Source organism: Uloborus diversus, chromosome 1 (assembly GCF_026930045.1).
Source record: "Uloborus diversus isolate 005 chromosome 1, Udiv.v.3.1, whole genome shotgun sequence".
Classification (NCBI taxonomy): Eukaryota; Metazoa; Arthropoda; class Arachnida; order Araneae; family Uloboridae; genus Uloborus; species Uloborus diversus.
In genome coordinates, this window is record NC_072731.1 from 176,612,778 (window position 1) to 176,627,421 (window position 14,644).

General features: G+C 32.4%; 1 protein-coding gene across 1 annotated transcript in view; it reads right to left on the minus strand.

The window, feature by feature from the left end:
* LOC129223269 (peroxisomal acyl-coenzyme A oxidase 3-like) overlaps positions 1-14,644 on the minus strand; it is a gene marked incomplete at its 5' end in the record, with an annotated part of 56,424 nt that overhangs the window by 17,387 nt on the left and 24,393 nt on the right. The window contains 3 exon segments of the mRNA XM_054857838.1: positions 871-1,006; positions 11,131-11,285; positions 14,460-14,570. Of these exon segments, the coding sequence (XP_054713813.1) occupies positions 871-1,006; positions 11,131-11,285; positions 14,460-14,570 (402 nt within the window).

A 14,644-nucleotide genomic window follows, 5' to 3' on the forward strand; every position in this document is an offset into this window, starting at 1 on the left:
GCTGTTTAAGCACATAATCTTTAGCTTTTCTTTAATTGTCAGAAACTTTCTCTCTCTCTTTTTTTTATCTTCACAAGATGAAGCAGCGCTCTTAGGCGTCATTATATTTCAACAACTTTCACATTTAGCATGAAAAAAAAAGGAAAATGAGTAGTCATTTGTATAAGCGATGTATCAAACTAGTACCGTGCGGGAACTTTCGCTCTGAGTAATGCTAAAGGAATAAAGGTCTATTCACGAAAAAAAAATTAGTAGCCAATAACAAAGCCGATACTTACACATCGCGATTCCCTTCCGAAAATTTTCGTGTTGCAGGCGAGGAATTCGCGTTATGTCTAAAATTCATTACTGGTAGAAAAAATCGCGTTATAGCGGGAGTCAACTGTATAAAAAATAATTTATCCCTCCTCCCCAAATTCCGAACTATTTGCAAGAAAGATTCTATGTTTATCTTTTAACATTTTCTAAGTAGAAATTTAAGGAAATTCCAGATGATTAACAAAAGTTAACATTTTAAAATACCTTTTGAAAATGAAAGACAATAATGACACTCGGCAGGGCTTAATTTTTAACAAAATGAGTATGGGACCCTATAATCTTCCGAACCTATTTTAGAGTGTATATAGCAAGAGTTCCGCCTATTATGAGGAAATTCACATGAAACTGAAAAGTAGTTAGGAAGCTGAGCTCCTATGCAAATTAAACCTTACATTTAATATAGATTGAAAGAAAAGAAATGTAACTAGTTTAAACCTGGTTTTCAAAGTGACTGAATAAAAATGATACACCACCTACTATTTTTTCTACTTTTTTCAGTTTCAAACATTATAAAAAGTATCTCCTACCTCTCATAAAAAATATAATAATTACCTTCATGAAAAATTGAAAAATGTTTCTGCATACACCATAAACCATATAAGCATCCAAGTTTGTGCAACACACTTGACAATTGTTGATCAGAATTTTCTTCAAAAATGAAATTATAGAACTTCTGGAGAACAGCATGCTAAAAAATCATTAAACAATTATTTATTCGGTTGACAAGAAATTCAACTTAAGTCATTAAAAAAAATTTTGAAAACTTTACTTCGTTCAAATTTATTGTTTTTGGAAACAAACTACCGGAAACCTGATACTTTGATAAAATGAGAAAAATAAGGGAAAAAGCCGTATATTTTTATTAGTTTTATTAATTTTTTATCATTGATTGTACAGTTAAGAATAAAATTCTGGTTATGCTACTGGAGGAAAGGTGTTTATATCAGAGTTCTTCTGTTATACAGGATGACAAGAAATAACTTGGACGCACATGATATATTATAACTTCAATCCTAATGGAAATATTGCAACCAAACTTCAAAATAAATATAAATACATTGTTTGTTTAATATCTTTAACAAGTATTCAAAGTGGCTACCTTTACTCTTAATACAGAGATTTAAATGTGTGTAAAATAGGAATTTCTCAATAAATGATCAAAAACCCATTGTTTCTTTGCCATATTTCACAATTTTGTGCAAAAAGTGCATTATTTGGATAAATTACATTTTGTGTGTGTGTTTCTTATTTATTGTGTGGAGGATTTTTTTTTAATATAACCAGTTGTAATTTTTCTTTTCGAGACAATTCCTTTCCTATATTAACATCATCTTCAGTAATTTTCTCTTGATCAGGATAGGCTTGTGTTTGTGTTTCATTAACTCTTTGGTTGGAAATTTATTATGAGCTTAACTTGATCTTTTTTATTGGTTTCTCCTCAAAATTTCTTACAATTGTGTACATATCTAAAAATATATGCCAGTTGGTTTTGCCTTTCCTCTATGTAAATTTTCATGATTACTATATAGTTGCTAAGTGTTATCCCACCAAGTAAACAGCTCAATACCGAGAGAGAATAGCACCCCAATACTGGTGAAAGCAATTCAGCATTTGTGATACTTAAAAGGAAGGTTTTTCTCAAAATTTATACAGTTGAGTCAAATATTAAAAAATATATGTCATAAAATATTGTTGCAATTGATGGTTGGAATAAATTATTCATAGCACAAACGCAGTCGTAGTTACACTTGAAATTCACTTTTCACAAAAGAGCAAGTCAGCTTTCAAGGACATTTTTAAAAAAAAGTGATGTACACAAACAAAAGAAAAACTTTTATCCATTGATATTCTATTAATTTGTGCTTCTGAAGCCAAATTTTTACATCAATAGTTTGATTTTATTACTGTCTCATTGAAAAACGTAACCTTGAAATATAATAGATATATAGTAAGTTAAATTGAAAACTTTTTAATTGAAACATATTTTTTTCAGCTAATACCGAAAATACCGGTATTTTACCCCAGCAAATACTGGTATTCCGAAATTCCAAAATAGCTTGAAATACCGGTATTTGGTATACCATTATTCCAATCACTATTTGCAATGTACAGCAACATAATGTACAACTACTTTGGTACAAACTTCGACTGAAAGTTAAGTTTAATTAACATATTTATTGTATAATGAATAAAACTTTTCCGAAACTAAGCAAATAAATTAAAAGATCTTGCAACTGTTTAAAATATTATTAAGTGATTGAAAGCTCAGTAGAAAACAACTTTAAGAAAAATTCTGAAATCAGGAAATACAAAGTGGAAAAAATATATAAATTATACACTTAACCCTGTTAATTTTTAGAAAAAACATCTTTTAGTAAAACTCAGAACACATTTAGAAGATTGTTTTAATAACTAATAAGCAGATATTTTTGCATGTACAAAAACTACACCCTGTCCCAAAAATATAGACACAAGCATAAAATACAAATGCGGGGATATATATCACATATGTGTACAATGATAACCAGTACGTGAAACAAAAGTTTGGGTAATTTATTTTAAAAACATGTGTTGAACTTATTAAGAAAACTAGAAAATAGAGTGTCCCATAATTCCAGATACTTTTTAATTAATGAATTATATTTAAGGTTGAGAAACACAGTTAAAAAAAGCAAATATGAAATTGTGTTTCCATTACTTCTAGTTACTTCAGACACATGGTTTTCCAATGTAAGTACAGTGAAACCTCCCTTAACGGACACTCCCGAATAACGGACACCTCTAATTAACGGACATTTTTGCAAGTCCCAGTCCCTCAATATAGGCCATTCCATGTAATTCACTCTGAATAACGGACACTCCGAATAACGGACAGTTATTTCACAAAAAATTTCCCTTGCGATCGTAGCACTTCCGGGTTTTTTTTTCTTTTCACAGAATATCTTAGTAACTGCTTGCCTTACAAAGCTTTTCATCCTCCACAACTGATATCCCTCCCCCCTTATCACTGTTTCTTGGAATTAAAAGGGTGGTAATGGGCAGAAGCAGCGATTGGGGCTTAAAAGTTGGGGGCAGAAAAAAAAAAAAAAACTAAAGGACATGGTACTTTTTGCGAGCAGCAAAAAATGAAAAAGAAAAAAAAAGTCATAATTTTGTTACGGCTAGTTTTGAGAGTATTGAAGCAGATAAGTGAAAACTGATGTCAGTCTAACAATTAACGTACGTTTTTCTTAAGATTTTAATGAATTTTGTATACAATAACTATTCAAAAGTTAAGATAAAAAAGGGGAAACTAGGGCTCTCGGGAGATGCAATTGAGCCGGCGCCGGTATTAGTCGGCTTTATGGCGCCGTGGTTTCGTTGGGTTGTTTAATTTTTAGAGATGAAAAAGATTTGCCCATATTCAAGGTCATATTGCCAACTGTCAATAATGCAATAGTGATACTCCAGATAAAATAAATAAATTAACCATAAAAAGTAGAGAATTTTCGGAAGCAATGAAATACAGTAAAGAATTGAAAAACTTATTCCTGAGCAAAGGGGACACTGAAAGACTTGCTAAGGTAAATGATTTAAATATTTATATTGAGAAACAGGCTTGTAATGCAAAAAAGAGATGTCAAACTGTTTTAACTGATTACTTTAATTGATTAAATACTTTTTAAGACAAGTGTGTGCTGTCAGTATACCTTTATTAAGAAAAAACTGATTAATTACTCTTGACGTAAAATGTATTAAACCTTTCGCAATTGTTTCGATTGTGTTCTACAAAGGGAACAACAGCCCATTTTGAAAAAGATAAATTAAGTAGTTCCTCCTAATAGCGGACACCTCCCAATAACGGACAAAACTTCTAGCCCCTTGACTGTCCGCTATTCGGAGGTTTCACTGTACTAAGTTATTCCTGTGTTGAAAAATATTGACTTCAAGTTTCATATAATTTTAATGCTCAATGTTGCCACACATTTTACATTGCATTTAAGTTTAGACTAACCAATGGCCATTCCATGACATATTATTCATGTTGAACTACAGATTTGTTGAGTTGGATGCATCAGTAGGTGCTTTGTCATGCTGAAATAGTATTTCAGAAAGACAAAGCACTTACTCACATGCCTAACACAATAAATATGTAGTATCAATGTCATGGATTGACTACCACTTAGTCCAGACAAAATTCCAATGGAAAATGTGTGCGAACGCCTGGCAAGAAATTTATTATGGAAATGGAAGCCAATACTTTTCAACCAAGGACTTTAAAGGAGCGATAGACCTGGCATGGAATCATTATGAACTCCTCCCATAAGTGATACAAAACTTGATACTTTCAATGGAAAATCATGTGATGAATGTGATTTAGGGTTATTAACATTTGTAACTGTGTTTCTCAATCATTTATAAATTAAATGCTCGTACCAGAGGGCAAGGGAGGCAACCGCCCCCTCACTTCCAAAAGTAAAAAATCCTTGCCCCCCCCCCCCCCCTATTGGCAATTTATTGCTTTTTTTGGCATTTTTTAAAGTTTATCTGAAAACGAAAAAACTGGCAGTGTATATTATCTTAAAATAAATTTTTTGATAAATTTGCAAAAAAAAAAAAAAAAACTGACTTTACTGACAAATTCTGTAAATACTGACTAATACTGACCAGTTTTATGCCCTGATTGCATAAGGATTTCTTTAGGGATGCCAAAGTTTTATGAGGTTTAGCCCACACCCTTGTCTCCAAGATAGACCAAGCAGAATAATCCATTGGGTTCAATTCTGAGGATACGGTGGCCATTTTTGAGCTCCAATGATGTCCGTAAAATGTGTCTTGCACCAGTTTTGAGTGCCTTTAGCTATGTGTGCAGGTGCGGAATTCTGTTGGAAGGTCCATCTTTTGTTTCCAAAGAACTTATGCGACCAAGGTATGACAGCATCTTGCAAAATGAGTTTGCAATATGTTTCTTGATTAATTTTTATCTCTTGATCAACAATAACAAGTGGTGCTTTCCCACAAGCAGATGTCTCCCTTCCCCCAAATCACTTATGCAGGGAATGGGACAAAATATCAGTAAGCGAGTTGTGGCCTACAGCTGAAAATTTTGTGACAGGTTTAAAGCTCTGTATTAAGGCTAAAGGTAGTCACTTTGAAAATTTGTAAATATATTAGATGAAATAATGTCACATTCATTAAGTTTGGTCATAATATTTTCATTAAAGTTATAATGTATCACGTGTGCCAAATTATTTCATGTCACCCTGTAATATCAGACTTGAGAGTGGGATGTATCAAAATGCCTGAAAATATGCGTAAATGTACAAATTATTATAAATAAAAACAGTAAACTCACGATTATTCATCGATACCAGATAAAATACATCTGAGAGGAGTAATTTAGATTTAATTTAGCAACATTTAGTGAAATTTTTAGTCTATTTATGAAATTTGAATCTTAGATGAAATATACAACTAATGCAAAGCGCTTCTCTCAAAGCACATTTCCCGCAAACTGCCTTCTTGCATTCTGGACATGTGTTCCATGTAAGATTTCCATTGCAGGACGTTTTAACCCAACATTTGACTCTTGTTTCTAAACTGTTGTATTTTCTATTATTATATTTCTCGAATCAGTTTTTTTGAATCGGTAGTTTCTGGAAGTTTTGATTCTCTGTATAGAGCGCAAAGCTCTTCACATAGCTGCCAAATAAAATTTCTACAACTAAGTTTCTTTTTTCCAGTCACCTCTTTATAAAGAATACAAGCATTTATCGCAGATGTATCCAGAACATTATAAAACACGTGCATAGGCCAACGACGAGTTCTAGATTTTGTACTATAAAGACGCATTATTTGGTTTATGACATCTACACTGTACTTTGTTTCATTGTAATACGTAACAGTTTCTGGCTTCCTTTTCTCAGTGTCATCAATACTTACTGTGCTATGAAGAGAGTTCAGTATGAATACATATTTATCTTTTTTCCCTTGGTATGCAGTTAACGTTATATCCTTATCTATTTTGAACAACATTGTGGAATGAAGGTTTTGCTTCCCTAATTTTGCTATTAGTGGCACCTCTCTATGGTCTCTTCTAAGTGTTCCAACCAGACTTGTTGAATGAGACTTAAATTTTTCTCCTAATTTTAGGCTTGTAAGATAATTGTTGGTCATAGGCGGATTTAGGGCTGAGTTCCTGGGGGGGGGGGGGGGCAGGATTTTTTTTTTTTTTTTTTTTTGAGCAATATTAGTTGTAATCAAGGCTGGTTTAATTTGCGTGACCCTAAGCTTTTTTCAGGTTTTGGGTCTCTTTTGTAGCCCGCACAACTTTTACCTACCAACAACCTACCCAATTTTTAGGGGCCCGGTGGGTTTCTCCCCTGGAGGAATTTTCGTAAAATAGGTATAAAATTCTGCATTTTGAAGCCTTGTAAGGGGTAATTAGAACTACCAAAATCTCAGAAAAAATAGCAAAATACTGTTTTGTGAATTACGATAATAAACAGCAAAAATTGTCTTCGTGTTGAAAAATCAGTGACAGCAGTCCTCTGAGAGAAAAAGCGAGGGAGCTGCCCATTTGGAAAATTCATAATTTATACACTTGATAAGAAATAAAATTGAAGCACCCTTTGCTTAGGAATTTCAAAGACTCATCTAATCCGTTTCAAGGACTCGAGAACAATCAAAATTATTTAAGGCACTTCATTTGCATTTTCCAATCTGTGAAATTTTGTACTAGATTGTACAGTTTTACAGTCTTGTTCAAACTTTGTAAGAAACAACTTCTTTAAGTTTTAAAGGCAAAAAAAATTATAGATTTCTCATTGTAACTTTTTTTTTCAATAACAAGCAGTGCAGAAAACGAAAAGGAATAGAGGTAGTGTTTTTTTTCCGGGCAGAAGAGATTAACAATATGCAGTAGAAGTAAGATAGAAGCAAGCAATACAAAAGAATTTTCAAAATACTGCACTGCATTTGGGATTAAATAAACAGCAAGATAGGAAACATGAGAGTCATAAACACTTATCTCCAGTAATATTACACAAATGCGAGAACCAGGATTTTTACATTTTTGATGCAGAATGAGGCAAGGAACTAAATTTAACATATTTCGGCATTTATCCCTCTACCCCCCTTCCATTTGTTAATAAATGCTTAAATTTATGGTTTATATCCAAATTTTTCCAAATTTTTAAAGATTTTCAAGCACTTTAAAATGAAATTTATTTTTTCAAGTTCTTTCCTTTTTCTTTTTTTTTTTGTTGAGGAACAAATCATGAAATTTTTGGGAGTTAGGGGCCTTTAACAAAGCTGGTGCCCTAAGCTATAATTTGTTTAGTTTATAAGTAAATCCGTTTTCTTTTAAATCTTTGTTTCAGTTTCTAATTTGTTGAAATAATCATTGATTATTTTAAGTATTGCAGCTGAATGCATAGCTCGTTCAGTGAATATTTCCATTTATATACTTGCCCTAATAGCTTTCAGTTCAAAGAAGTCGTTTTCAACACATTTCTGCATCCCCGTTACTAATTGTAATACAATGTACGGTGTGCCCCCCCCCCTCCCCCCCAGAAAAGGACAGTCGCTATTCTCTTCATTTTCTCTTCTGAACTATTCAAAAAAGAAAAAAAATTGGTTTTTTTCTTTTAAGGTTTTGGAAGGTGTTTGTTACTATAAATAAAGTTCTCCCAGACTGGGGGGACACTGACCCCCCTCGCCCCCCCATAAATCCGCCCATGTTGTTGGTTGTTATATTTCTACCTTTCCCCAAGTATGGTTTAGACAACTTTAAAACAACATGCACATGAACAGCTTGGTGTTTTGGTCACTCACTATCTGCTCCAGTAAAAGGAAATCTATTTAGAACATATTTGGAAATGCAAACAAGCCAAATTTTATTCCAAATTTATCCGGCTTATTCGGAATACATTGGGTAAAAGGACATCTAGCTTTAGATGGTCGAAGTTGCTCATCTACAATGAGGTTCACTCCTGGTTTGTAGCATGATGACTGTTTTCAATTAAAGGATACTATAAATCGGAAGCCAGAGCAAATTTATCAGATTTTAAACGCTCTCAGTTTTGTGATCAAAGCGAAGGAAACGTATGATTTCCTTGAAACAATCTCTAGGACCGATTTTGAAAAAAAAAAGTTCGAAAGGAGAGTTGATCGAGAGTGTTCTTAGCTAGGTTGCATCTTTAGATGACATAAACTAACAAAGATATAAATTAAAAACCTCTAAAAGGTTTTTCACGATTTTTGCCTTGAAAACATAGTTAAAATTTTTTAAATTTAATACCAAAATAAAGATAATTTTTTCGTATGTCTGATAGAATGTGTTTGGAAGTTCCATGTTTCATAGAATTTGAATTATAACATGTTTTTAAAGCAGATTTCCATAAAGGCTAAGCCTTTATTCACGCTATTGATAACGAATTCATTGTTGGCCGACAAGGAAATTAAAAGCAATGATTTAAACTTTTTATCTGTTGCCAGTTTCTATTTAATAGCAAATAAAATACTTGTCATTGATTTTTAATAATATAAGGCTTTTAAAAGGAGTTTTAATTTTTCCTCTTGATTCTACAATTGCAACTCATTTGAGGGGGAGGGGTTAAAATTTTTAATTTTACCGTTGCTTGTTTAGAGTTCAAGACTACATAATCTTCCTCTATGACAGTAACTTAAAATACTTCAATTGGGAACTAACTTCGTCACAAGGGCAATTTTAATGTAGTAATTTCGTGCATTTTTTTTTTTTTTTCATAAAGATGTGATTTACGAATTGATCATAGTTAAGTCATAAAAATTGACGGTGAAACTTTTATTAGAAGACTGAAATATTTCGTAAGTGAAGTAAACCAGGCTTAAATGGTGCTTGGCTATTTTTTCAAGTTTTATGATTATTGTTTTTCCCTCCACCCCACTCTCAGCAGCAAAAGTCAGGTTGTCTAATCAATATTTAAATATTTAAAACTACATAAGTAGATGTACTGTATTAAGTGATTGTGTTAAAAAAACAATTGTTTAGCAAATCGCAGTTATGATATTGTAAAAGGGTCATCCACAAGTGATGTCATGCCTTGAAGGGGAGACAGGTTCATGAAATAGTGACAAGGGGAAGAGAGAGGGTGACAAAAAGTGACATCACAGTTATTGTAATAATATATTTATAAAAAATATGACATGTAACAAGAGGACGAGTTAGGTGAAGTGTGACACTTTGTGATAAAGGGGGAAGGCGATCAAATATGTTGAAAAAAGTGTGGCATTTAATGACAGCCCATTGAGTACTTCTTCAAAACCTCATTTTACTCCTTCAAAACTCCTCCAAGACTCCTTCAATTTATTTATGAAATTGAGCACGAACCCTGGTAGACCTCTTGCTTCTTTTACTACATTTTGGGCTGCACTTTGACTTATTATACCAGAAGGTGGAATTACTTTCCATACAGTTCATCCGCAGAAATATCTTCCATTCCAATTGAAGGTAAAATTTTATGAGCAAGACTTTTTTGGCGACGTTTTGGACTAATACCGCTACAAATACCCCTGGTACGCCCACGTCCAGGATTTTGCAAAGAATTTGCTGACTCGGCTGCATTTTGGGCTGCACTTCGATGTACCAGAAGGACTATACCAATTAGATTCCGAAAATTCATTATCAGAAGTTTCAATGCATTTATTATACTGTAAACTACTTTCAGAATCACTCGATTCAATATCAGAATTTTTGCTGCCAGTCCTTTGCCTCCTTCTAAATCACTCTTTTCACTATCGCAGAAATCAAGCTCATCTAAGTGCTGCAATTCTCTCAAAATTTCCTTCTGTATCAGTCCACGTGCACGACACATTTTCTCTAGCTAAATAAAAACTCTAGCATAAATTTAATTTCTCTAGCATAAATAGCTAAATAAAAACAGAACGAAAGCTAGTATACCATGAGGTTAATCTCTACAAGTCAAAATGTAAAATTTATTCCTCTATAGAAGAGCAACCGTGATTGTTAGTCGTCCAGTTGCCACCAGTGGGGGGTGGGGTGGGGGAGAATTCTAACCATCTCTAAATAAAGGAAGGTCAAGGTCAAACTAAAGTAAATGACACTTTTCATACGTGTAGCAAGTAAGTAGAAACAGGAATTTCTCCGTTTTGTTCTAAAATACGTTAGGGGCCACTCTGGCCCCTCTTGTCATGCTAGGCATACGGTTCAATATTTACTCTCCTATGAGGCTGATGCTTAAATGCTTAAATATACCCAAAAAAAGGCTCAAATTATGAAAAATCAGAAAGAGACAGTATGTTACGTTAATTATTATTCGAGTTACTGAGAAACAAAAAGCAAGCGGTGCCACACAGGCCCCTCCATTGTTCTAGCATTAATCTGTTTGCACTATTTTCTCGCCTATGTGTGTAATCCATTTGCAATAATGACGGATCCTTTTTTAGCTTTTATATACAATTTTTATACACTGTTACCATTTTAACTATGGTTTAAATTTATGCAAGTATTATTGATCTTTCTACAGCTATTGCATGCACTAGTATCATTTTTTTACTTTGCATATCATCTGCAAATTTGCTGATCTGCAGTTACTGTACCACCCAATTTCGCAGATAATCTGGAGTTTACGGTACATATATCTAACTATATTGTGTTAATACAGCAAGATCCACAAATATCAAGTTTTGAAAACATGAAATAAGAAGAGAAAATTAAAAATAATTTTAAAAAGTAAAAATCACCGAGTATACAAAATTGTTTTTTGAAATGTCTATTACCGAACTTGTTCATTGTTAGTAACAACCATATGCAAATAAAAAAAATCTTACTTCAAAGTATGCAATGGACAAATCTCTGCAGAAAAATACTTGGCTGTTGCTTCTAGCAACAAAAGTATCATTGTACTCCCTCATTAATCCATCAAATTTGTCAGAGCTTTGCTTCATAAGGTAACAGACTAACCAACGATATGCAGCTAATATAACTACAAATACAAAAAATAAAATAATTATCTTTATCATAACATATTCAGGTTTGAACTGTAAATGTTACATTTCAAAATAATTCAAAAGAAATAATAATTGCTTTATTAATGAAGTTCTTAAATTAAAAAATGATACACAAGAGAAAAGGTAGTGAAAAATTCAAGTTTCTCTATTTGGAAGAAGAGATACTGTTTATATACTTGCTTGTTGAGATATTATTACCCAATGCATAACATTAATTGCAAGATAACAGAGGAGTTTATATTTTAAATACAATGACACAACGTGTATAAAGTACAAATAAAAGCATTTAAAAGCGAGTTAAAAAATCAGCAAATAGCTGTTTCAAGGCTATAAAGTACAAATAAAAGCATTTAAAAGTGAGTTAAAAACTTAGCAAACAGCTGTTTCAGGGCTATCATCAAATGAAAGCCCCTTCATCAGTTCATAAAAAGATGAATGAATGGTTCACCAATGCAAACCAAAAAAAAAAAAAAAGAAAAAAAAATGGAAGGAAGCAAAGGAAATAGACAAGGAACCGGAAACTATTACGTCACAGGAACAGCAAGGACACCTATACAGAGGGCTATGTCACGGACGAAAATGTTTTTAAAGATAAGATTTCCAAATACCAGGGAAGGGAGGCGTACTCGACAAATCATTAACTACTGAAGCAGAACTTTTCCAGATGTTATAAGATTCCCAAAAATCTAATTCTAAATTGAAGAACACCCATGAATAATTTTGGCTGGAGAAAAACCGAAAATATGATTGTACGACCAACAATGTTGTGCAATAGACAAGCGTTTTAAATCCTGTTTCTTGACATAATTTTCATGTTCTTAAATACGGAATTTAAGAGAACATCGAGTCTGTCCTATGTATGTCATTTGACACTAACAAGAAATGCTATAAATTTTATAAATTAGCATTTCCTTTCATTTCTTTCTTTGACTTTCTTTTCCTTTCATTTTTCGTTTGGTTTGCATTGCTGAACCATTCATTCTTCTTTTTATGCAGTGATGAAGGAGCTTGTATTTGATAGCCCCGAAACAACTGTTTGCTGAGTTTTTAATTCGCTTTTAAATCCTTTTATTTGTACCTTATGCACGTTGTGTCATTTTACCTACTCTACAGTACAAAGTTTTCGACTGCTTTTTTTACAAGTTTATATTTTGTCCCATGGAAATAAAACACTAAAAAAAGTGATGCTTCTGTAAAAACATGATTAGAAGCAGGTACATTTACTTACTGTTAAATATTTAAAATATAAATCTGAAAGTGAATTACCCTCTGCATACGGCTCTGGCTCTTTGAGCGGGAAATCAGTTTCATCCCAGACTACAAATGACGTGAAAATCGTGGGCGAAGAATTTTTTCCCCCTTTTCCAATACTGATCCCGCTATTTACCTGTGTAAGTTAAAAAAACATCATTTGATGCTTGTTTTTGTAGCTTTGCTTTATGCTGGTCCTTCATGGGATAAGCGGCCATTTATTAATTATGTAAGGTCCCGAGGGGGAGGTGGAAAAATCTCTACATACCCTTACTTTGGGGGGGGGGGGGGCAAACCCATCCTTAAGTAAAAATTTTCAAGTCAATATTTTACATTAGAAATTGTGTGGTCAAGGTTTGGCAGGGATCCTATTTCATTTGCGTCTGGAAGGTATTAGGATGAGCTGTTTTTCATTTGTTTTACAAACAATGAATAGAGTAAAATATAATGAAAGAATGCATGTCGCGATATGTATGACATGTTTTATTTTTTAATAAGTATCGCATCATATGCAAAAAAAATGTCGAAAAAACATTCAGTCTGAATTCCAACTTTTTAGTAAATATTTCTTCACAAAAAAGTTTAATTTTATAATAAAAAATTTAATAACAATTCCAGGGATGAAAGATTTGTTATTTTATTATTTTGGAAAATGAAATAGAATCTTACAAAAGAATAAAGGGGAGGGTTACAAAAATCTTATGTACCCTTACATGGGGGAAAAAAGTCAAAAAGTGCCAAAATCATCGTTACATAATTAATGAATGGCCCCTAAGCATTTCTGAACACTATGCGGGAATAAGAAATGATGGATGGATTTTTTTTTTTTTTTTTTTTCACATTTATGTGTGTGTGTTCTAAGAAAGTAAACTCATATTTTTCTCTCAATTTTTCTGTTTTATTGCAAAATTTCTGTATTATTTTTTGAGATAAACGGTTAAAAATTACATTTATCTGAAAATAAAAAAAATCGAATGATTTTTTTTTAACTTATAAAACTTGCTTGCTGAAATAGCGGGTGCCGTATTATAATTTTTTGTAAACGTAAAACATAAAATTCTTGTATTATTTTAATAGAACTGATAAAGATGTAAATTGTAATATATGTATATTAAGAGAGAAAACATTAAAAAATCGACCCGTATTTCAGAACTGGAAAGCATAAAAACTGAGCCGTACACAGAGGTTTAAAAACTTGGAGAAAATAGGGTAACATCTATAACTTCATGTTGGTACTCAACAAAACATAAAGAAACCACCAAAAACTGCTTGAAATGCTTGACTTCAATTAAGAAAAACATAAGATTTAATTTAAGGAATTCAGTTATTTTCCTTTTTTAATAATAGAATAGGAGTAGAGACTCTTTCACACTCAAACTTTCCTTGGCTATGCCATTGATTATACATGTATAATGTATATATCAGTGTGAAAGATTGAAACTGAAGAATATAAAAATTCACCCAAAATATTCAGCCTTTTGCTAATGTTTTTGCTAGTGAACCTTGACATTTATCAGGCTTTGGTTCGTCACAGTAACACATGCATATAGTTTCTCTAAATCTGTAACACCCTAAGAATTGATGCCGGATTTTCGGAAGGGTTTAATAAATATACAGTATGATTAGTTTTTTAAAAAAACTAGTGGAAGATTTTGAGTAATTGTGCTGTGGTTATGTACATCTTGTTTGTTAGAATTTACTTCAAATACAAATGAATTTCATCTGTAAGTGATTAGTACTTAAACAAGACAATGATACAATGTAAACATTATATTTGTGAGTGTTTGAAGTTTTTCTTTTTATGGCCATTGCATCATATTTGCTAAATAATGTGATGACTCATGACTGTCAAGAAGTTGAAATAAAATGAAGCATCGTGTAATATCTGAGAGGTTTACCTTTCATGTCCAAACAATCTTCTAGTACAGATGCTCGAAAATTTTCTTTCAGTATGCTGTCCATGTGATCAAGAAAAGTTACACTTTCTAAGTGAATGAATTCAGATCCTTCTGCATAGACAAAAAAAAGAGTGTTTCAGAATACAAACTTTTCTTTATTAATTTGATATAAATAATACAGCTGA